This window comes from Anomaloglossus baeobatrachus, chromosome 4 (genome assembly GCF_048569485.1).
Source record: "Anomaloglossus baeobatrachus isolate aAnoBae1 chromosome 4, aAnoBae1.hap1, whole genome shotgun sequence".
In the NCBI taxonomy this organism is placed as follows: domain Eukaryota; kingdom Metazoa; phylum Chordata; class Amphibia; order Anura; family Aromobatidae; genus Anomaloglossus; species Anomaloglossus baeobatrachus.
In genome coordinates, this window is record NC_134356.1 from 666,558,494 (window position 1) to 666,584,076 (window position 25,583).

At 44.3% G+C, this 25,583-nt stretch overlaps 1 protein-coding gene across 1 annotated transcript in view; it reads right to left on the bottom strand.

Annotated features, from left to right (window-relative positions):
* Positions 1–742: 742 nt before the first annotated feature.
* The window catches only part of LOC142304351 (A.superbus venom factor 1-like), a 137,439-nt gene continuing 112,598 nt past the window's right edge, over positions 743–25,583 (bottom strand). Inside the window, exons 32-41 of the mRNA XM_075346656.1 lie at positions 25,478–25,568; positions 25,172–25,226; positions 21,098–21,185; positions 20,924–21,013; positions 17,700–17,805; positions 14,202–14,291; positions 10,382–10,468; positions 10,139–10,222; positions 2,254–2,389; positions 743–1,007 (exon numbers count right to left, since the gene is read on the bottom strand). Of these exons, the coding sequence (XP_075202771.1) occupies positions 866–1,007; positions 2,254–2,389; positions 10,139–10,222; positions 10,382–10,468; positions 14,202–14,291; positions 17,700–17,805; positions 20,924–21,013; positions 21,098–21,185; positions 25,172–25,226; positions 25,478–25,568 (969 nt within the window). The 3' untranslated portion in view covers positions 743–865. The remainder of the gene's footprint in view (positions 1,008–2,253; positions 2,390–10,138; positions 10,223–10,381; positions 10,469–14,201; positions 14,292–17,699; positions 17,806–20,923; positions 21,014–21,097; positions 21,186–25,171; positions 25,227–25,477; positions 25,569–25,583) is intronic.

Genomic DNA, 25,583 nt, shown 5'->3' on the forward strand with positions numbered 1-25,583 from the left:
CCCTTTGCCCGCAGGCGCTGGCCCTTGGGTCTCTAGCCTTAGGCGGTAGCTGTATAGCCTCACGGTGTGGGCGGTTGCCTTCAATCGGGTCTTTGGCTGTTAGGAAACCCCTGGGGTTCCTGTCACACTTGGATTTGACTATTGTCGGCGGCTCCAAGCCTGGTCGGGGTCCGATGGCCCTGCCTGTGTGTGCTGGCTTCACTTCGCTCCCCGGTCGGTACCGGCGGGCCAACGCCCGACCCCGGTCCTACGGTTCTGCGTTGCTTCACCACTCCTGCAGACGGCCACCACCGTCTGCCAACCTTGCTGTCAGTGCCTGGGCCACAAACCCAGACACCCAAGTGTTTACTCCTCTCACTTCAACCTCCTGAACTGAACTCCCACTTTTCCCGCCTCCAGGACTGTGAACTCCTCGGTAGGTGGAGCCAACTGCTTAGCTGCGCCCCACCTGGTGTGGACATCAGACCCTGGAGGGAGGCAACAAGGGTTTTGTGTTTGGCTGGTGTCACTGTCTAATGGGGGTGGGGGTGTTTGTGTGTTATCTGTGACGACCTGGCTAGGCCAGGGCGCCACAGATCAGCAGGAGTGTTTAGGAAAGGACGTGACCCAGCCAGGGTGGTGGTGGTGAGTAAATTGGCTTCCCTTCAGGGATGCCGGCACTACAAAGAGATAGGTATATCAGTTAGAAGCTCTGTGACTTTCAAACATTTGAGCAAAAAGTGTATATTGAAGATACTGGATATTACTCAATAAGATGAATTTAATGAATGGGAAATAAAAGCTTTATTGACATATAAAATATCAAATGACAACTAGAGTTAAAGAGGGACCAGTGTGACGGGAAAGGTTTAGAGGCTGTGTGTTATTATGAAGCACATCCATTAATTTCCAGAGCTTCAGAAAGTTCCTCGAAATCGTTACAGTGGTCTAGGTTTTGTACATTTTGGCATTCCCGTTCATTCGGCCACCATTCAATCCACGTATCTTTTCCGATAATGTAGGAATAACTAAAAAGAGGAAATATAACAATAAGCAACTAGGATTATATCCACAGTACAATGTACACTACACATCACGGGAAGACTATAACACTCCAACCAGGGGACGTCCTGACTGTGGGGAGTCTATAGTTACATTCACAATTCTGCAGGCCTCAGAGCCGAAATCTCATAACTACCCCAAATTGTTAAGTGTTGGCATAAAAATTCCTTTATATCAGGTGCTGTACTAACATGATCTAGGAAAATATAACTCAATAGTTCTATTACAGGAGCCCAACTACACACCTAAATGTAGGATCAGCGACAGAAATGTATTGCAATGTATGTGCACAGTGACTGCACCAGCAGAATAGTGAGTACAGCTCTGGAGTATAATGCAGGATCAGTAATGTAATGTATGTACACAGTGACTGCACCAGCAGAATAGTGAGTGCAGCTCTGGAGTATAATGCAGGATCAGTAATGTAATGTATGTACACAGTGACTGCACCAGCAGAATAGTGAGTGCAGCTCTGGAGTATAATGCAGGATTAGTAATCTAATGTATGTATACAGTGACTGCACCAGGAGAATAGTGAGTGCACCTCTGGAGTATAATACAGGATCAGTAATGTAATGTATGTACACAGTGACTCCACCAGCAGAATAGTGAGTGCAGCTCTGGAGTATAATGCAGGATCAGTAATGTAATGTATGTACACAGTGACTGCACCAGCAGAATAGTGAGTGCACCTCTGGAGTATAATGCAGGATCAGTAATGTAATGTATGTACACAGTGACTCCACCAGCAGAATAGTGAGTGCAGCTCTGGAGTATAATGCAGGATTAGTAATGTAATGTATGTACACAGTGACTGCACCAGCAGAATAGTGAGTGCAGCTCTGGAGTATAATACAGGAGGTAACTCAGGATCAGTAATGTAATGTATGTACACAGTGACTGCACCAGCAGAATAGTGAATGCAGCTCTGGAGTATTATTACCTTCTGCATGTATTTTGCATGCTATAGCAGAAGTGCTACCTAGAAGCCTTTTCCCTTACGGGCAGTATACAGCAGTGTGTGGTGTCCTGCAATGTGTTACTGGGTGTGACCGATTCGTAGACACTTCATGTCCTCTGAATCATGGCTTTATAATTGTATATGTCAGCAGAATTAGGCGTCAATTATACAATAATGTGAATAAGCCCTTATGTTATATAATTAATAAGCCGTAATAACCATGATTATATTATACTGGACTCATCACTCACCCGGATGGCTGGTCCCACAGGTCGGTTCTTACGCCCCAAACCAGGTAATCCTGCCCTTCTTTCAGATCTAATGCTTTCCGGCACTTTACATGGCTGACAAAATTCCTCTGTTTGTTCAGAACATTTACATCTGTGCCTATTAACGAGACAAAATATGGGAAATAAAACACCAGCGCATTGGAGGCTAATGTGTATACGGCAGATAACACAGATGTAACCTATGGGTGCCATGTCTAAATGTGAGAAACACAACCACAGTGGAGTGCAAGTGTCGCGGGCGGAGGAGGGGACGCTGCGCTCACCCACTGCTCGGGTCCGGCTGCTCTGCTGCTGCTGCTCAGTGGCTCAAGCGGTGGGCCGGATCCCGGGGACTCGAGCGGCGCTCCTCGCCTGTGAGTGAAAGGGGGTGGTTTGGTTTAGGGATATTGTCCGTGACGCCACCCACGGTTTGTGGTGAGGTTGGGACACCACTGCTGCTCTGGACGGAGATCCTGGGAGCGATGATAGGGAGCAGCTTGGATGTTGGTTCTCCCCTCCGTGGGTAGGGGGGTAGGTTGTCCCGGGGCCCGGTGAGGGGTAGGGATGGATGGCAGGCGGGTTACGGGGCCTGGCGAGGTGCAGGGTCACGGGGGCAGCGCGGTGCCGCACGGCACGGTAGTACTCACTCAGCCAATGACGAATGCAAAGTCCTTGGTAAAACACACGGCTGGATGGACGGGGCCCACTGACGGCTGCGGTGGTTTCTGCTCCCGGTAGGTTGATGGTGACTGTCTTTCCCTGCACCTTTGGTTTGTTTGTGGTACTGATTGCTTCCCACTGGTAACCTGCTCCCCAGCTTGGATGGATGCTGAAGGAGCGCCTTTTGCCCGCAGGCTCTGGCCCTGGGAACTGTAGCCTTGGCGGTGACTGTGTTTCCCTTTACGGTTTGAGCTGTTGCCTTCAATCGGGTCTTGACTGCTGGGAAACCCCGGAGGTTCCCTTCGCTAACGGATTTGACCAGTTTTATGGCGACTCCTAGCCTGGTCGGGGTCCGTAAGCCCTGCCGAGTGGTGCTGGCTTCTCTTTTCTCCCCGATCCGGTACCGTCGGGCCACCGCCCGTCCCCGGTCCTTACGGTTCGCTCCAATTAGCCTCTCCTGCAGACGGTCACTACCGTCTGCCAACCTTGCTGTATGTGCCGGGCCACGCAACCGGACACGGTCAGTCTTCTCTACTGCCACTTCACTTCACTACTCCTCAACTCAACTCCAAACTCATCTCAACTGAACTCTCTCCTTTTCCCGCCTCCAGGACTGTGAACTCCTCGGTGGGCGGGGCCAACCGCCTGGCCCACCCCCTGGTGTGGACATCAGCCCCTAGAGGGAGGCAACAAGGATTTTTGTTTGACTTCGGTGTGCCTAACCGGGGTGTGGGGTGTGTTGTTGTAGTACCTGTGACGACCTGGCTTGTCCAGGGCGCCACACAAGCTCTTGGGCTGTAAAGCAAAATTTATTTCAAGGCCCCCAATTCCATGGGTTCGTAATATTATTGGTCTTCTTATATGGGCCAATGGGCAATGGCTGCCGTCTTTGTACGCCCATTAGTTCCTGTCTCTGGTTTTGCACTGGCAGGTCTAATACTTTGCCGTACCAATGTATTGCAGTATATTGTATTAGCAATCAAGTATGGAATGTTGTTTAGTCCCAAATAGGAAAATAAAAGTTAAAAAAAGTTAACTAATAAAAGAGTAATAGTGATAAGCGAGCATGGTGGGCACGGCTAGTTACTGCAAAACGTAACGGTGACCACTCTCTGCTTATCCTTCTTGACCTTTCTGCCGCCTTCGACACTGTTGACCACCATCTCCTTCTCTCTATGCTCCATTCTATCGGCCTAAAGGACACCGCCCTCTCCTGGTTCTCTTCCTATCTTTCTGGCCGCTCATTCAGTGTATCATTTGCTGGCTCCACATCTTCTCCACTTCCTCTCACAGTTGGGTTCCCTCAAGGTTCAGTCCTTGGCCCTCTTCTTTTCTCCCTCTGCACTGCCCCAATTGGACAGACCATCAGCAGATTTGGCTTCAAGCACCATCTTTATGCTGATGACACACAGCTATACACCTCATCCCCTGAACTAACCCCCACTGTACTATAGAACACCAGTGACTGTCCGCAGTTTGCAACATCATGTCTGCTCTCTATCTGAAACTTAAGCTTTCCAAAACTGAACTTCTTCTATTTCCTCCATCTTCTAACCTCCCTAATCCTGACATCTCCCTCTCTGTGTGTGGCACCACAATAACTCCTAGGCAGCAAGCCCGCTGTCTGGGTGTTATACTTGACACTGATCTCCTTCACCTCCTATATACAAGCTCTTGCCCGCACCTGCCGCTTGCACCTCAAGAACATCTCTAGAATCCGCCCCTTTCTCACAATGGAAACGACAAAAACCCTCACCGTGGCCCTGATCTACTCTCGCCTTGACTACTGTAACTCTCTATTAATTGGTCTCCCCCTAATTAGACTCTCTCCTCTACAGTCCATCCTTAATGCAGCAGCCAGGGTCACCTATCTGGCTAACCATTAGACGCTTCTGTTCTGTGCCAGTCATTGCACTGCCCACCGATATATCACAGGATCCAATTGAAACTGCTTTTTCTCACCCACAAAGCTCTCCACAGTGCGGCACCCCTCTACATCTCCACCCTCCTCTCTGTCTATCACCACAAAGCTCTCCACAGTGCGGCACCCCCCTACATCTCCACCCTTATCTCTGTCTATCACCACAAAGCTCTCCACAGTGCGGAACCCCCTACATCTCCACCCTCCTCTCTGTCTATCACCGCAAAGCTTTCCACAGTGCGGCACCCCCCTACATCTCCACCATCATCTCTGTCTATCACCACAAAGCTCTCCACAGTGCGGCACCCCCTACATCTCCACCCACCTCTCTGTCTATCACCACAAAGCTCTCCACAGTGCGGCACCCCCTACATCTCCACCCTCCTCTCTGTCTATCACCACAAAGCTCTCCACAGTGCGGCACCCCTCTACATCTCCACCCTTATCTCTGTCTATCACCACAAAGCTCTCCACAGTGCGGCACCCCCCTACATCTCCACCCTCCTCTCTGTCTATCACCACAAAGCTCTCCACAGTGCGGCACCCCTCTACATCTCCACCCTTATCTCTGTCTATCACCACAAAGCTCTCCACAGTGCGACACCCCCCTACATCTCCACCCTCCTCTCTGTCTATCACCACAAAGCTCTCCACAGTGCGGCACCCCCTACATCTCCACCATCATCTCTGTCTATCACCACAAAGCTCTCCACAGTGCGGAACCCCCTACATCTCCACCCTCCTCTCTGTCTATCACCGCAAAGCTCTCCACAGTGCGGCACCCCTCTACATCTCCACCCTGCTCTCAGTCTATCACCACAAAGCTCTCCACAGTGTGGCACCCCCTGCGTCTCCACCCTCCTCTCTGTCACCACAAAGCTCTCCACAGTGCGGCACCCCCCTACATCTCCACCCTCCTCTCTGTCTATCATCCCACCCATTCTCTACGCTCTGCAATTGACTTTCGACTAACATTCACACTAATTTGAACCTCCCACTCCCAGATCCAAGACTTCTTCCGAGCTGCACCAATCCTCTGGAACGCTCTACCCCAAGAAGCTAGGACGAATCATAACTTACTCACCCTAAAAACGCATCTTTTTAGGGTGGCCTATCACACTACCTAGCCGAACTAAATTCACATAGTTCCTCCACGCCTTCTCAGAACATAACCCCACGTCAAACTTCATGGCACCCAAATGCATCTCAAGGTTCTGGCCAACTGGTCCAGGAAGCCATTATCTATCCTCCATTTCCTTGAGATGGCTGGATTGTCATTGTAAATAAGCACTTGTACCTTGCCTCTCCCCCCCCATCTCATTGTAGATTGTAAGCTCTCATGAGCAGGGTTGTCTTTTTTTCCCTCTAAATATTGTATTTTCTATAATTGTTACTTGTTTGTATATGATCCTCCGGAATTGTAAAGCGCTGCGAAATATGTTGGCGCTATAGAAACAAAGATTATTATTATGTTACTCGATTGAGTATTTGAGTGTTTGAGTATTTGAGTGCTCAATCAAGTAATGAGCAATGCCAGCTATGGTGTGGTGCTCGGGTTACAGTGAAAGAGCTTGTTTCAATGACATGGGCCACCGCTCTGAAGCTGGGGGTACTGAGGCCGAGTGCAGGGACTTCTCGCTCAACTGGACTCTTTTGGAACTGAAGATCTCCCAGGTTAGTTCTCTCTATCACTCTCTATCTCTTTCTCTTACATCTGACTGTCTCTGCTCTGCTACATCTGACCATCTCACTCAGATGTAGCCAAGCTGATGGTCAGAAATGCTACATCTGTCTCTGCTCTGCTACATCTGACCATCTCACTCAGATGTAGCCAAGCTGATGGTCAGAAATGCTACATCTGTCTCTCCTCTGCTACATCTGACCATCTCACTCAGATGTAGCCAAGCTGATGGTCAGAAATGCTACATCTGTCTCTCCTCTGCTATATCTGACCGTCTCACTCAGATGTAGCCAAGCTGATGGTCAGAAATGCTATATCTGTCTCTCCTCTGCTACATCTGACCATCTCACTCAGATGTAGCCAAGCTGATGGTCAGAAATGCTATATCTGTCTCTCCTCTGCTACATCTGACCATCTCACTCAGATGTAGCCAAGCTGATGGTCAGAAATGCTATATCTGTCTCTCCTCTGCTACATCTGACCTGCTCACACAGTTGTAGCAGAGCTGAGATGCTTAGATATAGCAAAGCAGAGGCGGTCAGTGATGCCACATCAAATATAGTGTCTCTGCACTGCTACATCTGACTGTCTCTAGTTTACTATATCTGACCATCGCAGCTCTGCTACATCTGAGTGTGACTGTCAGATGTAGAGGAGCAGAGAGATGTATAATTTCTGACCACCTCAGCTCTACTACATATGAGACAGATGTAGAAGAGATGAGACATGTAGTTTCTCTGACCATCTTTGCTCTGCAGCATCTGACTCTCAGCTCTGCAACATCTAAGTGAAACAGTCAGATGTAGCAGAGCAGAGACATTTGTACGGTTTCTGACCATCTCTGCTCTGCTACATTTCAGTGAGATGGTCAAATGAATTAGAGCAGAGACAGCTGTAACATCTGACCGCCTCTCTTCTGCTTTATCTGATCTCTGCTTTGCTACATCTGAGTGAGATAGTCAGATGTAGCAGAACAGACACAGATGTTGCATCTCTGACCATCTTATCCCTGCTACATTTGAATGAGACTGTCAGATGTAGCAGAGCAGAGACAGATGTATGTCTCTGACGGTCTCAGCTCAGCTACATGAGTGAAATTGTCAGCTGTAGAAGAGATGAGACAGATGTAGTGTTTATCACCGTCTTTGCTCTGCTACATCTGACCATCTCAGCTCCGCAACATCTAAGTTAAACAGTCAGCTTTAGCAGAGCAGAGACAGATATATGGTCTCTGACTATTTCTACTCTGTATGTCTGACCGTCTCAGTTCTGCTACATTTGATCTTCTCTGCTTTGCTACATCTGAGTGAGATGGTCAGCTGTAGAAGAGATGAGACAGATGTAGTGTTTATCGCCGTCTTTGCTCTGCTACATCTGACAATCTCAGCTCCGCGACATCTACATTAAACAGCTTTAGCAAAGCAGAGACAGATATATGGTCTCTGACCATCTCTGCTGTGTATGTCTGACCATCTCAGCTCTGCTACATCTGATCTTCTCTGGTTTGCTACATCTGAGTGAGATAGTCAGATGTAGCAGAACAGACACAGATGTAGCATCTCTGACCATCTTATCCCTGCTACATTTGAATGAGACTGTCAGATGTAGCAGAGCAGAGACAGATGTAGAGTCTCTGACGGTCTCAGCTCAGCTACATGAGTGAAATTGTCAGCTGTAGAAGAGATGAGACAAATATAGTGTTTATCACCGTCTTTGCTCTGCTACATATGACATCTCAGCTCTGCAACATCTAAGTTAAACAGTCAGCTTTAGCAGAGCAGAGACAGATGTATAGTCTCTGACCGTCTGTGCTCTGCTATGTCTGACCGTCTCAGCTCTGCTACATCTGAGTGAGAAGGTCAAATGGGCAGAGCAGAGACAGATATAACAACTGTCTGTCTCTGCTCTGCTACATCTAATCTTCTCTGCTTTGCTACATCTGAGTGAAGAAGACAGACAGATGTAGCGTCTAACTGTGCATGCTCTGCTATATCTGACCGTCTCAGCTCTGCTACATCTGTCTATCTCAGCTCTGCTATATCTGACCACCTCAGCTCTGCTACATTTTGTTATCAGTGTCACACTTCAAATAGGTAAGTTATTTTTAAAATAAAAGCTGTCTACATCTATTTTTTTCTCCTATGGAACTGGTGGTAATACATTTATGTTTATCTAAGACTACATATGATAACTTATGCTTTCCATCTCTACTAAAATATGTGTATTGTAATTTAGGCATACAGTCTTCATATTGTTATGTATTTTTAAAAGGACATTGTATTAATAAAGACTATTTTTATAATATAAGCAGGAATTGGTACTCTATTTTGTGGTTACACATAGGTCAAAGAGCCAGATTTGGCGTTTTTAATTAATGTGCCACTTCTGGGGTGGCTGCGGGCTGCTATTTTTAGGCTGGGAAGAGCCAACAAAAATTACTAAACTTACCAGCCTGATAATACCAGCCTCCAGCTGTCTGCTTTACCTTGCCTGGTTATCCAAAATAGGGGGGACCCCATGCCATTTTTTAATATTTATTTAAATAATTTAAAAAATAGCATGGGTTCCTCCCTATTTTTGATAACCAGCTAAGGTAAAGCTGACAGCTGAGGGTTGCAGGCGGCAGTTATCTGCTTTATCTGCACTAGTTATCAAAAATAGGCTGGAGCTTATGTCATTTTAATTTTTTTTTTGCTTTATTGTTCACAGCAGTGTACAGGCAACTTTCACATGCAATAAAGGCCCCGTCACACGCTCCGATATATCGTGCGTTCGCATGAGTGATCGCACCCGCCCCCATCGGTTGTGCGTCACGGGCAATTCATTGCCCGTGGCGCACAATGTAGTTAACCCCCGTCACACGTACTTACCTCACTAATGACGTCGCTGTGGGCGGCGAACATCCACTTCCTGAAGGCGGAGGGACATTCGGCGTCACAGCGACGTCACATAGCCGCCGGCCAATAGAAGCGGAGGGGCGGAGATGAGCAGGACGTAACATCCCGCCCACCTCCTTCCTTCCTCATTGCCGGTGGGACGCAGGTAAGCTGTGTTCATCGTTCCCGGGGTGTCACACGTGTGTGCTGCCTCAGGAACGACGAACAACCTGCGCACAGAAGGAGGACGACATTATGAAAATGAGCGACGTGTCAACGAGCTACGATAAGGTGAGTATTTTTGCTCGTTAACAGTCATTCGGAGGTGTCACACAGTACGATATCTCTAACGATGCCGGATGTGCGTCACGAATTTTGTGACCCCGACGACATATCGTTAGATGTAGCGTGTGACGCCGCCCTTAAGCTTGTTGATTGGCTGCACTGCAGTCTTTCAACAACTTTATTAGCATAAGAACAGTTTCTTCATTAAGCACAAGGGGGTTGACCTCTACTTTCAATTATACATCTGCAGTATCGGATTGGTTGGGGCCTGTCCGATCGGTACCTCATGATTAGCTCAAAAGGGGGATGGATGTAAATAGTGTCACGCATCGCACACTGATTAGAGGTCATTGCTGAGAATATTGTAGTATATCATGGAGAGGAGTACCAATAACATAGATATACATTCCATATACTATATATACCATTGTTTCCAGTATTTACCTTCCTTGATGACGTTAATAATCGTCATCACGTAGTTATCATAGTTATCATTCTCTTGTTTTTCGTCCAGGCGCATCTTGTACACTATAATAGGAAATTAAGAAAAAAGGGGTTGTAATGGACGGGATACTTAGTGCCTTTGTATTTATTCCAAGAAGTGGCCAACTGCTGACTTCAACATGGAAAACAAGGTCAACTGAATTGATATATGTAGACATGTAAACAGAAGTGTGCGCCGCTCACCATAGTCCACTCCGGGTGCACACGCTCTATCGTATCGTTGACGAGCATTTAGTTTCCCTTCCAGTTGTTGTTGTAAGAAACAATTCTCTAAAAGACAAAATCGCCCAAAAACATTGATATTATGGCAAGAGATAAAGATTAGATTTTTGGCCACCCCACTGCCTCTCTGTATGTTCTAATCAATTCTAGTATTTTTTGTAGATTTTTTTTTTTTAGTAGTTTTCAGTATTTTTTGTTATACATTTTTATTGCTCTACACTTTTGTTACAGAATTTGTATTAGGGTATTTACAAAAACAGCCGACAAAAAAGTAAAAAAATACAATCAATTTTATTGAAATTAATATATATAGCGCAGTCTATGTGTCTGTGTGTGTATGTATGTGTATGTGTGTGTATGTATGTATGTGTGTGTGTTTGTGTCTGTATGTGTGTATGTATGTATGTATGTGTGTGTATGTATGTATGTATGTGTGTGTATGTGTGTGTGCTTGTGTCTGTATGTGTGTATGTATGTGTGTGTATGTATGTGTATGTGTGTGTATGTATGTATGTGTGTGTGTTTGTGTCTGTATGTGTGTATGTATGTATGTGTGTGTATGTGTGTGTGCTTGTGTATGTATGTGTGTCCGCTAAAGGAATCCGCATCGTCGCATTTACAATCATGAAATTTTGCACAGACGCCTCATGTGACTCAGGGAATGTCATAGACTATATTTTGAGGGGAAAATGTAACCCCACGCTTTACAGTTATTCACCAAAAAACCTGCTTCCATTAAAGTCAATGGAACTGGGAGCTACAAGTCATTAATAGGAGCTGTGATTGGTTGCTATAGGCACAAAGGATATTGTTAGTATAAGAAGCTTATGTGTGAGGTAATATTATGTCAATGGAGAGATGGACACAGACAGAGACAGACTGAGAGAAAGACAGGCATAGGCACATACATAGAAAGAGACAGACAGAGAGAGAGAGAGACACAGGGATAGAGAAAGATAGAGAGACAGGCATAGGCACATACATAGAAAGAGACAGAGAGAGAGAGACACAGGGATAGAGAAAGATAGAGAGACAGGCATAGGCACATACAGAGAAAGAGACAGACAGAGAGAGAGACACACAGGGATAGAGAGAGACAGAGAGACAGACAGTGAGATAGACAGAGACAGACAAAAAGGGGCAGACAGGGAAAGAGGCAGACAGGGAAAGAGGCAGAGATAGACAGAGACAGAGAAAGTGGCAGACAGGGAAAGAGACAGAGATAGACAGACAAACAGAGGCAGACAGGGAAAGCGACAAACAGACAAAGACAGAGACAATAGAAACTAAGTAATAAAATATTAATTTTTATTCAATTATCATTAAAATTGTTACAAATATAAAATTTCAATAAAAATTCCACATAAATACAACAGAGACATGAATGTGAGTCAATAGGCAAAATAAAGGAATATTTTCACAATAAAAAAAAAAAATTCCTGTAAAAATATAAATATATGCAAATAGAAAAATATATCCCTTTTATATAAACCAGTGATTATTAAATATTGGCACTAATGCACATAAATACTCAGGGATAACAGTTCATATAAATAACATGGGGTAATTATTATTGCAAGAATATATATTTATATATAAAAGAATCAAAGTTTATTTGCAAATTGCATTATCTTGACTATATATAAATATTTTAAGAAAACAAGTATATCAAAATTTAAACCATGCAGTCAGTAGCAGGTTAAAACATGTATAAATATTTAACACCCATGAAAAATAAGCCCTGTATTATAGCCTGAAATTCTGATACAAGGTGCCAAGTGCGATGCTCTAATCACTGATTAACATAAGGGTATGTGCGCACGTTGCTTTTTACCTGCTTTTTACCTGCTTTTTTGCTGCTTTTTCTTCTGCGCTGTTTAATGCCAAAATGAATGTGTTCTTCTATTCAAGCAAAGTCTATGGGAATTTGGGTTTCTTGTTCACACTATGTTGTTCAAAATGCTGCCTTTTTGTGGCAGAACTTTGGTCAAAAACTCAGCTTTTCAAAGAAGCAACATGTCAATTGTTTTTGCCATTTGGGTTTTGCACTGCAAAGCTGAGTTTTTGACCAAAGTTCTGCCACAAAAAGGCAGCATTTTGAACAACATAGTGTGAACAAGAAACCCAAATTCCCATAGACTTTGCTTGAATAGAAGAACACATCCATTTTGGCATTAAACAGCGCAGAAGAAAAAGCAGCAAAAAAGCAGGTAAAAAGCAGGTAAAAAGCAACGTGTGCACATACCCTAAGCCCGTTAGTATTGCACAATGTGCCCGATCAGGTTTTCTCCCTGTTCAGAGTAATGGACCTCAGCCGTATTCATTAAATAGTTATAGGAGGCATAAGAAGCAGATTGCACATTACTTATAAGAGACTCACTCCACGTCCCGTCACCCCAACATATGTTTCGCCTTTTCTTCTTCGGGGGGCGTGTGTTAAGGTGAGGGGTTGCGGTCTTTATATAGTGTGTCAGATAATTCAGAATTGCCGGCATCTGTGTATTGCGGCGCATGATCTGGATCACGGGGCTGTATCTAAAGATTGCTTCCTAACAGTGAATGTGAGACGCACGCTGCGTTCCACTTGTCACTAGACAAGGGAAGCCCCATTGCATCAAGGTATATCACTGTGTGGAAGCAACAGCATCGCGATCCCATATATGCGCACCGCACAGAGAAAGCAATGTATCTAAATTCACATTATATGTGGATTTCCTTAAACTAAACAAGTGCTTTACATGCAAGATTTGTTTTGTATGTGCATATTATCAAAATTAGAAAAATTTTCTAATTTTGATAACACACGCCCCCCGAAGAAGAAAAGGCGAAACATATGTTGGGGTGACGGGACGTGGAGTGAGTCTCTTGTAAGTATTGAGCAATCTGCTTTTTATACCTCCTATAACTATTTAATGAATATGGCTGAGGTCCATTACTCTGAACAGGGAGAAACCTGATTGGGCACTTTGTGCAATACTAACGGGCTTATGTTAATCAGTGATTAGAGCATCGCACTTGGCACCTTGTATCAGAATTTCAGGCTATAATACAGGGCTTATTTTTCATGGGTTTTAAATATTTATACATGTTTTAACCTGCTACTGACTGCATGGTTTAAATTTTGATATACTTGTTTTCTTAAAATATTTATATATAGTCAAGATAATGCAATTTGCAAATAAACTTTGATTCTTTTATATATAAATATATATTCTTACAATAATAATTACCCCATGTTATTTATATGAACTGTTATCCCTGAGTATTTATGTGCATTAGTGCCAATATTTAATAATCACTGGTTTATATATAAGGGATATATTTTTCTATTTGCATATATTTATATTTTTACAGGAAAACATTTTTTTTATTGTGAAAATAATCCTTTATTTTGCCTATTGACTCACATTCATGTCTCTGTTGTATTTATGTGGAATTCTTATTGAAATTTTATATTTGTAACAATTTTAATGATAATTGAATAAAAATTAATATTTTATTACTTAGTTTCTATAGCTTCATTGTTCTGAATATACCAATCAGACATTGTGTGTAATGTTCTAGTTGAAGCTTATCCTTATTGGGGAAATAATATTTGTATGGGCACTTTCTTGATGAAAAAAGACAGAAACAAGTAGGGAAAGAGGCAGACAGGGAAAGAGGCAGACAGGGAAAGAGACAGACAGATAGAGACAGAGGCTGACAGACAGAGATAGATAGACAAAGACATACTTAACATGGCTTCTGATTTATTTTGTGCATTTGCTGTTTTGGCACTTACCCTCCGCACACCGGCACACGTCATTTTGACAGATCTTGCCCAATAACTTGCTGTCCTTATCCACATGGTAGAACTTAGTGCAGCGGTTTTCTACAAAGGGGAGTGAAAGTAAAATATAGATTAACACATTAAACACTTATGTATAAGTGATTGTCCGTGTTCTGTCTCTAACCCCATGTTTTCTCTCTGAAATTGACTTTGAACCTTCGTCGACTTACTATGTCCATGTCAGTTTGTGGCGCTGCTATTACTCCAAGGCAGCAGTCCTTTCTTGGGGTTACATGTGACTCAGATCTTTCCTTCCCACCAATCTCTTGTCACTTGCACCCTAATGACATTGCCAAAATCTGCCTTTTTCTTAACAAAAACTTCTTGATGTGACTACTTCCCGTTATGATTTCAGGAATATTTTTCTAATCAATCTTTCCCTTTGTAAACTCTCCCTCTCCAGTCTTCTCTCCTCCTGTAGATTGTGAGCCCTTGTGGGCAAGGTCCTCTCTCCTCTTGTAGACTGTGAGCCCTCGTGGGCAGGGTCCTTTCTCCTCTTGTAGATTATGCCCCCTTATGGGCAGGGTCCTCTCTCTTTATAGACTGTGAGCCCTCATGGGCACGGTCCTCTCTCCTCTTGTAGATTGTGAGCCCTCGTGGAGACGGTCCTCTCTCCTCTTGTAGATTGTGAGCCCTCGTGGGCAGTGTCCTCTCTCCTCTTGTAGACTGTGAGCCCTCATGGGCTGAGTCTTCTCTCCTCTTGTAGACTGTGAGCCCTCCTGGGAACGGTCCTCTCTCCTCTTGTAGACTGTGAGCCCTTGTGGAGACGGTCCTCTCTCCTCTTGTAGATTGTGAGCCCTCGTGGGCAGGGTCCTTTCTCCTCTTGTAGATTATGCCCCCTTATGGGCAGGGTCCTCTCTCTTTATAGACTGTGAGCCCTCGTGGGCACGGTCCTCTCTCCTCTTGTAGATTGTGAGCCCTCGTGGAGACGGTCCTCTCTCCTCTTGTAGATTGTGAGCCCTCGTGGGCAGTGTCCTCTCTCCTCTTGTAGACTGTGAGCCCTCATGGGCTGAGTCTTCTCTCCTCTTGTAGACTGTGAGCCCTCCTGGGAACGGTCCTCTCTCCTCTTGTAGACTGTGAGCCCTCGTGGAGACGGTCCTCTCTCCTCTTGTAGATTGTGAGCCCTCGTGGGCAGTGTCCTCTCTCCTCTTGTAGACTGTGAGCCCTCATGGGCAGGGTCTTCTCTCCTCTTGTAGACTGTGAGCCCTCGTGGGCAGGGTCCTCTCTCCTCTTGTAGACTGTGAGCCCTCGTGGAGAGGGTCCTCTCTCCGTTTGTAGACTGTGAGCCCTTGTGGGCAGGGTCCTCTCTCCTCTTGTAGACTGTGAGCCCTCATAGGCTGAGTCTTCTCTCCTCTTGTAGACTGTGAGCCCTCCTGGGAACGGTCCTCTCTCCTCTTGTAGACTGTGAGCCCTCGTGGAGAGGGTCCTCTCACCTTTTGTAGACTGTGAGCCCTCGTGGGCAGGGTCCTCTCTCCTCTTGTAGACTGTGAGCCCGTGTGGAGAGGGTCCTCTCTCCTTTTGAAGACTGTGAGCCCTCATGGGCAGGGTCCTATCTCCTCTTGTAGACTGTGAGCCCTCGTGGAGAGGGTCCTCTCTCCTTTTGTAGACTGTGAGCCCTCTTGGGCAGTGTCCTCTCTCCTCTTGTAGACTGTGAGCCCTCGTGGGGAAGGTCCTCTCTCCTCTTGTACCTGCCTGTGCCTTGTATTGTTTGAATATTGTACTTGTTTTTATGTATACCCTTTTCACATGTAAAGCGCCATGAAATAAATGGCGCAATAATAATAATAGTAATGTATGTTTGAGAGAAAAACATATATTATAGATGGGCTGGGGACCATGCTGCATGGGTGACTCGTCGAACAAAGCAGGTCTCCTGTGGCTTCTTTCCACCAGCTGCCAATGACTGATAGATCTCTGCCTAGGAATGCAACAAGGGAGAGATCTGTCACTCAAAGGCAGCAGGCGGGGAGAAGTCGCTGATAACTCTGCTTTCAGACTAGTCTCCTGTGCAGCTTTATTCTTTTAAAACACCTTTCACCCTCAGATGTCACAGTGTTACAGAGTCAAACATACATAGCTGAAGTCATACATTCAGTGTCTGATACATGCTGCCTGTGTTTCGGGAAGCATGTGTCCGCTGTCAGTATCCCTTTAAGCAATCCCTAAAGACACTGATTTCAAAAACTTCCCTAATCCAATTATTCTCCATTTCCTATATCAAATTCCTTAAAGGGAATTTGTCAACAGGTTTTTGCTATATAATATGACCACAGAATGATGTAGGGACAGAGACCCTGATTCCAGTGATGTGTCAGTTTATCGAGTGCTTCAGTTATAATAGAATCACAGTGTTGTCTTCTGCAGATCTCGCAATGTTGAGCTGTATATAACACCGCTCATACCACTGATTGTCAGCTTTGTATGTACAATCCATAGATAGTGACTGGAATTGATATACAGGCAGCTGCTAATCAGGTGATGATGGCACAAAGACAATTATTCTCTAGTGATAACCTTCTGGTGATAAAGCACTAATTGTATGAAAACAGCAAAACACAGACCAGCAAGTGACACATTGGAAGCTTTCTTCCTCCAGATCATGGGGCTGACACATTCCTTTTAATGGGAATGAATCTCACTTTCACTCCTATATAATTTTGAATATTATTTTCTCTGTGTTATACCCTCTAAATTGTAAAATGCCAGACTGTATATACAGTATGTATATATATATATATATATATATATATATATATATATATATATAATGTAATGACCTGCGCCCCGAATGTATTGGGGACACATGTCTGGCAGCGGGATTGAGGCACACAGGAGCACGTTGCCACTTAAACAGTCCATGCAGTTTATTCAAGCATGTCATAGACCGCTGTTAAAGTTCATTTCAACACAATTACAGGAACATGCCACTATCCCTCGTCTGTTCCAATAGTGAGTATATCTGCAAGGCTTCATACACACAGTGCCCCAGTGCAGGAATCCCAGCCTTTACTCATTGACCTCTCAGCTAGTGAAGACAAATATGGCGGTCTGCACCAGCTCACAACCCCTTTCTCCTGGGGATATAGCAGGATTTCAGGAGTCACAGCACACTCCCCACATGGTCTCACCGTGTGCTCCAGTCGGGCCGTGTCCTTCCAGGACCCTGGTAGACCCCCATGTGATCACAACCAGACACATGATATCCTCCCAGACACACCCCTGGGTCGGACGTATGTGGATGGTCAGTCCCGCCCATCACTTTTGACCATCACATGAAACTAGCCCTGAAACATGTTACCAAAAAGACATGTGGAACTACAAGTCCCAGCGAACACTCCAGGTTCATGGCAGACTTTCTCTGCAACACATACCGGCCATTTCCAATATTACCGAGTGCCATCTTACAATATATAGATCTTATTATTAAATCAAAGTCATTTTATCACTTACCGGGGGTGTAATAGTCATAAACAGTGACAGATGCCGGTTGGATTAGTCCAACTTTAAAGATCTGTTTAACAGTGAATTTGATGCAGTTTTCTTCTTTATGTGAAATCTGTCCAAAGTAAGAGAAGACAAGTGAGTAGATCATTGAGCAACAAATGAAAATTAACCATTATTGAGTTCTTTTTACTTATCAATACTACAAATATCATAATTTGAAGGATCACCACTTCAGACCACAAAGATCATAGACTTGGATCTCCTCATACTTATCCAACCGAACTTTCAACGTCTCCCACTCTCACACCACTTCCTCACCTCGCCCCCTATCTGTCGGGGTCCCCCAAGGTTCAGTTCTTGGACCCCTGCTGTTCTCCATTTACACCTTCGGCCTGGGACAGCTCATAGAGTCCCACGGCTTTCAGTATCACATCTATGCTGATGATACGCAGATCTACCTCTCTGGACCTGACATCTCCTCCCTACTAACCAGAATCCCACAATGTCTGTCGGCTATTTCATCCTTTTTCTCTGCTCGATTCCTAAAACTGAACATGGACAAAACAGAATTTATTGTCTTTCCTCCTCCTCACTCAACTCCCCCACCTAACATATCCATCAATGTCAATGGCTGCTCACTTTCCCCAGTGCCACACGCTCGCTGCCTGGGAGTAATCCTAGACTCTGATCTCTCTTTCAAGCCACACATCCAAGCCCTTTTCACCTCCTACCGCCTCCAACTTAAAAATATTTCCCGGATTCGTACATTCCTTTCCCAAGAAGCTGCAAAAACCCTAATACATGCCCTTATTATCTCCCGTCTGGATTATTGCTACCTTCTGCTCTGTGGCCTCCCGTCTAACAGTCTCGTACCCCTCCAATCTATTCTAAACTATGCTGCCCGGCTAATCCACCTGTCCCCCCGCTACTCCCTGACCTCTCCTCTCTGCCAATCCCTTCACTGGCTTCCAATTGCCCAACGACTCCAGTTCAAAACACTAACCATGACATACAAAGCCATCCACAACCTGTCTCCTCCCTACATCTGTGACCTAGTCTCCCGGTACTTACCTACACGTAACCTCCAATCCTCACAAGATCTCCTTCTCTACTCCCCTCTCATCTCCTCTTCCCACCATCGCATCCAAGATTTCTCCTGTGCCTCCCCCATACTCTGGAATGCTCTGCCACAACACATCAGACTCTCGCCTACCTTGACAAGCTTCAAAAGGAACCTGAAGACCCACCTCTTCCAACAAGCCTACAACCTGCCGTAACCCTCAGTCTGATACAGCGCCGCACAATCAGCTCTACCCTAACCTACTGTATCCTCACCTATTCCTTGTAGACTGTGAGCCCTCACAGGCAGGGACCTCTATCCTCCTGTATCTGTCTGTGTCTTGTACTGTTTATGATTATTGTACTTGTCCCTATTATGGTGTACCCCTTTCACATGTAAAGCGCCATGGAATTGATGGCGCTATAATAATAAATAATAATAATAATAATGACTTCACCAAACTAGTTTCAATGTTTTATGGCCTCCAGAAGATCGAAAGGTATATTCTGCCTGAAGACCAAAACTGTCCACAGACAATTCAACTGATGAGGGTGATCATATGTAATGATAATGGGTGGCGTATTGGAACCCTGGCCCACCTTAAACCTTTACAGGACCTTCAGCCTTGTGGCAGGTGATTGCTATAAGTCCATCTTCAGATTGTGTTCTGCTCTAACCTTGAAGGCCATTATTGTTTAATGAGTCCTTCTGATTCTTGCTGTCTGTTAGTACTTTGGTGAGCTAGTTCGATCCCAATTGTTGATATTCTTTTTTACTATACAAAACCCAGAACCTTTGTGCTGTTTAATGGGGTTTGTTAGTGAATTTACGATGGCATTAAGGCAAATTTTATCAATTGTGAAGATCATCAACCAAATAAGATCTCATGGCAAAGTAATCTCCTATACATGGTCCCATCACATTGCTAAACTTCTACTCAAGTATTGGGAACCTCACCTATATTTTGAAGATTAAGTAAACATTTCAGATTTTTATTTCGCAGATCCATTTAGATGGTCCAATAAAAATATGCATTTCTGATTATTGGGTTGTTTAAACATGTCATCGATCAGCTGACAATGACCATTGGTGCAATCACATCACCCAGTGAAAAATGGAGGCTGTATTACGGACAACATGCATACTGTTCTGTATGGGGAAAAAATGGTACTCTGTCACATCTCCACCAGAGTCTGACACTGTGATTTCTGCTCCGGCCACCAGGCGCCGCCTTCCCACTGTGGGAGGTGATGGTAATAGAGGCGGAGTCAGTTCCAGTAACTCTGGTGAGCGCAGTCTCCGCCCATCCACCAAGCTTGGTAGGCCTGGGACTTGCAGTACTACTGGCTGACTGTGGTGGTGTGTGCCTTCCAGGTGAAGTTATCAGTTTCCAGCTCCAGGAAGGCACCACACCTTCTTATACCTTCAGTGGTTTGCTGCTCCCTGCCAGATATATTCTAGTTTTCTGCTTATCTCTGGTTAACACCCTGCTCTGTATATTTGATCCCTGTGTTTTGACCCAAGCCTTTTCTCTGACAACTTTCCTGCCAGACAATTTTGTACCTTGCTGCCATCTACAGTTTGACATTATCAGCTTCCGGCTCCAGCCTATTGGAAGGCACCACACCCTTCTTATACCTTCAGTGGTCTGCTGCTCCCTGCCAGATATAGTCTAGTTTATTACTGCTTGTCTCTGTTCACACCCTGCTCTGTATATTTGATCCCTGTGTTTTGACCTCTGTCTGTTGTCTGACGACCCTCCTGCCTGCCGTTTTTGTACTTTGCTGACATTTCGGGTCTGACCTTAATCTGATTTCCTGACTACGCTCTTGTCTGCCAATTTTGACCCTTTTCTGTACCTTTTGGTTTGGACCCTGCCTGCCTACTCTTCTCGGGATTGCAGCCTTCCATATAAAGGGTTTTGGGGTTCTTGGGTTCCTGTTTTGTGGGTGGCATGCCACTAGTCTGCCCGTAACAGCCATCCTGAGACTGTGGTCCCAGGCAGACATTGCAATATCCCGGTCCTTATACAATTTGTATTGGCTTGTGTGAACAGTCCTTTAAATAAATTATATATATATATATATATATATATATATATATATATATATATATATGCTTATGTATAAGATAGTCTTAAACCTGAGAGTAGTAGCAGGACATGTCATACCTTGTCCAGGTAAATGATGAGTGTTCCCTTATCAGTTGATTCCTTATTAATCTCAAACTTGGAGATATATTTTTCCACTCCCTTCGATAACTGTGCACAAGAAGAACATACATGATATTTCATTCAAGAAGAGAATATAAAAATATTTTGAAACATTTCATGTAATGATCTCACTTTATTAAGACTTTCAACATCAGGGGCGAATCCAGTCATCATGGAAACATCAAAGATAGACATGGTAGCATCACTGCCTTTAAGGTGTCTACAGAGAAAATGCAATATGAGATTGGTATCAGATCACAAGAATATCTAGATGACTTGCAGATGCCTTGTTTGACTTAAGTATTCATCCTAACACATGTGATTTTAGATAGTAGGTATTTGATGTTACTATTGGCTTCCTAATTATTAATGGGCAAACGTGAACTTCGGGGGTTCATACTGGACACCAAGCATCCGTTCACTACCAGACGAACACTGACTTCTCAGGAAGTCAGTGTAAAGGCCGCTTTACATGCTGCAACATCGCTAGCAATGTCGCTAGCAATAGCACCCGCCCCCGTCGTTCGTGTGTCATGGGCAAATCGCTGGCCGTGGCAAATGATATCGCAAGTACACATCACACAAACTTACCTTCCTAACGACATCGCTGTGGCCGGCGAACAACCTCTTTTTTAAGGGGGAGGTTCGTCCGGCGTCACAGCGACGTCACACAGCAGGCCACAAAGCGGAGGGGCGGAGAGCAGCCGCATGAACGTCACTCCCACCTCGTTGCCGGAGGACGCAGGAAAGCTGTTGTTCGTCGTTCCCGGGGTGCCACACGTAGCGATGTGTGCTGCCTCAGGAATGACGAACAACCTGCGTCCAGAACGAGCAACGACATTTTGAAAATGAACGACGTGTCAACAATCAACGACTTGGTGAGTATTTTTGATTGTTAGCGGTCGCTCATAAGTGTCACACGCAACTACGTCACTAACGAGGCCGGATGTGCGTCATGAATTCCGTGACCCCAGCGATATCTCAGTACCGATGTCGTTGCGTTTAAAGTGGCCTTTACTGTTCAGGTTCGGACACTGAACTGGCAGTATGATTCCCCAGGTAGGTATTACTTTGTAGATACCAAACATGTATAGTTTTTTATATAAGGGGTAAAAAAATTTGACATTTTTTAAAAAAAAAGAATTGCATTTTTGGCACAATTTTCCGAAACCCGTAGTGTTCTCATTTTTTTGGTATCTACGGCTCAGTGACGGCTTCTTTTTTGCATCCTGAGCTGACATTTTTAATTATATCATTGTGGTGTTGATGTAATGTTTTGATCGCCTCTTATTGCATTTTATGGCAACCAAAAAAAATTTTGTTTTGTTTTCTTGTTATGACCTTTAACAATAAGATTAATTTATTTAATATTTTCATAGATCGGGCATTTCTGAACTTGGCAATACCAAATACTGTATGTGTATTTTTTTAATTGTTTTATTTTCAGTGGGGCAAAAGTGGGGTGATTTGAACTTTATTTTTTTTTTATTTTATTGGTCCCCTTAGTGGACTTGAAGTTGCGATACTCTGATCATTTGTGCTGTACAGAGCGGTGCATCAAAGGAAGCAACATGACCTATAACATACCGGTATGTTATAGGTCATGAAGGGGCTAATCGCCAATGCATTCCAACGCCTCCTAACAGGGAACTTGAACCACTATTTTAGTGACGAAACCGCCCCCGAGCAAACATACATGTATTATATACTCTGTGAAGAGGTCCTAAATGTCCATTTAGCTTAACCCGATTAAATAACATTGTACAAGTCAAAAGTTTTTGCTTTTATTTTATTCTCTCCTCACCCCTGAATACAGGCATCCCAGGGTTACAGACTAGATGTCTTCTGTAGCATGGTTCATAACTGTTCAACAGATATCAACTCACACAAGGGTAAAGGGAAAAATAAAGCCTAGACTACTGCAACCGCACCCATACCCTACTGGTTCCTGTACAGACTAGAATGTCCCTAGCTGCACAACTAAAAACCACAACTTGGACGTATCTCCCTAAAAAGCCATAAAGCTGTTTCCCTCCTGAGGAACCAAAGGGGCAGTCGTTATACACAACTAACTAGGATAAGGAAGGTGTGCAGGGTAAGGGCCGTTTCACACATCAGCGGCATTTCGCCGGATTGCCAGATCTGTCACACTCCAGTACAGTGTAATACAGTACAATGGCATTGCAGCAACCTCCGGTCACATGCTGTCATGTGACTAGAGCACGTGACCGGAGCTTGCCGCGATGCCATTCTACAGTATTACTGTACTGGAGTGTGACGGATCCGGCAATCCGACGAAATGCCAGATGTGTGAAACGGCCCTTAGACAGAAACCCAAGATAAGCAAATAGAAAGCACGTGCTAAAGGGAAAAGGAGAATAATGAATGCAGTCAAGGGAAAACCTCCTATCAACCTACTAGAGAACAGAAGAAAGGTCTAGAAAAGGCAATTCAGAAAATGCAGAAAAATACAACACTGGTCTCAACCTACGGGCACTTTTTCACTTGCGTGCCACTTCCGATGCAGGAGCATCAGAAGCGATATGCAAATGACCCTCTGCTGCGGTGCCAGCTGAGGGTCATGCGACTGTGATGTGATCTTGCGATCGCATCACAGGAGCGGAGAAGATGGAGGGAGCACTTTCTCCCCATCTCCTCCGTTGTCTGTCTCTGCGTCCACCGCACTGCAGTCACATAACATGCAAGTGCAGTGCAATTTTACACACACATCAGCCGAGACTCGGTACAAATCGCAGCATGCTGCGATTGCACCGAAAGCCCGATTCGTGTGGAGATAAAACGGGACAGAGGAAACTGTCTCATTGTTTAACACTGGTGCGAGTGCAATCCGATTTTTTATCGGCTCGTACTCGCACCAGGAAATCATGGATGGAAAAGTGCCCTACCAGGCAAAATCCATTTGCAGTAGGGCCGGAACTCCTAAGCAGATATCCACCTGGATAAAATAGTAAAATAGCCAGCAGAGAAGGCTGGTACAAAGTGAGTATCAAAAGCACACCCAAGATGTGAAAAGACAGAAAAAATAGGAAAAAGGGAACAGCTGAGAAGCAGCAATACAAAGGAGAAAAGAACAATCGGCATTTGGACAGAGACTGACCAGGCTGAGGCTCTGGAGGGAAGAAAAATCGATCAAGTAGCAAAAAGCCACCAGATCAGGTACCAAGACCAAGGCATGGCAATAACCCAAATATGTTTGAAAGTTAGAACAGGGCCAGGAAAAAATATACTAATGCTCACTGCTCTCCTGATAGTTCAGGCCTGTTGCTTGCCACTTGGTCTTCTTCTTCCCTCCGTTGCATGTTGCATCTCAACTCTCTTCACTACAGGTCAGGACTTGAGGATCCATCCAGTCCTCAGAGGTTATTCTGAATCATAATGTCAAGATGTCAACATCAGGCGCTTATGATGGGCAGTGACTTTCGGGACCTCAACGTGACTGGAAGTTTTAGAGATTTGGTGCGCAACAGTGGAAAGAAAAGGACCAGACAGTGAGTAGGGGGTTGTCCAAAGAGGTGAGTATTGTTTATTTTTCTATCCAATACACAAAACTCAGAGCTCCTTACTGGAGGACTACATGGCAATGGCAAAGCCAGCAGTGCGATGAGTATTAGGTTATTGGGTCTGGGTTTTATTGAATGTTCAACATTCGTAAGTAGGAGTCATACGCAAGTCGGATGTTATTAAGTAAAATACGGCCTGTATTCGGGGGGGGGGGGTTTGCTTGGTTTTTTTTTTAAATGCACCATTCATTTTTGGGAAAATGTTCCTTTTTATTTTATACTAATTTTAAACTTTTTTTTACAAAAGGGGCCGGATTCTCTTTCGGTGTGTCTTTTTAATTAATGAGCATAATTACCTTGTAAACTCTACCCCCCTGTAAATGACAATAAAAATTAGGACTAAATAATGAGGCCATACTTCTATAACCCTATAGCGGATTTAAAAAAAAAAACAAACAAAACAAAAAAAAACAACAAAAAAATCTGGTATACTCAGGGGAACAGTGGGAGTCAAAAAAGAGCAAAAACTGCCGACTTTTGACTGGGTGGCGGGTCCTCTTTAAATATTTCTCAAGTATTCTTTTCTGGTCTTATCACGTAATATAATGCTATTGTAACTTTCCTTTATTCCCAGTTAACCAATTAAAATTTAGTAGATCAATTTTCACAGAAAATATTTCCTTACCTTGCACAAATCTCGACTGATGCTCTTGCCAAAGCATTTTCTTGCTCCCTATTGTCTAAATAAAAATTAAAAATGCTTTATTCATATCATTCATATTCAATATTGTGCCCTAATTTACAATCAATCTGAGGACCAACATATTTCCTTTATAGCTCTACTATTGTGATCTGATGGAAGGCCAAGGGCTAAAAATACTCAGGCCTACAACTCTAACAAGAAAGAAAATAAACAAAAGCAGCATTCCACATTGGAGGTCAGGAGGGCACAGTTTGGATGCAGGGGGCACTTTTTTTATTTTACACCTACCATTTGGTAAGTCCTTTACTGTAACTGAAAGCTCAAAGTTTTTGCACTCCTTATCTTTCTCTGTCACAAGAGCATGATAAACCGACATAACCTAGAGAGTCAATGA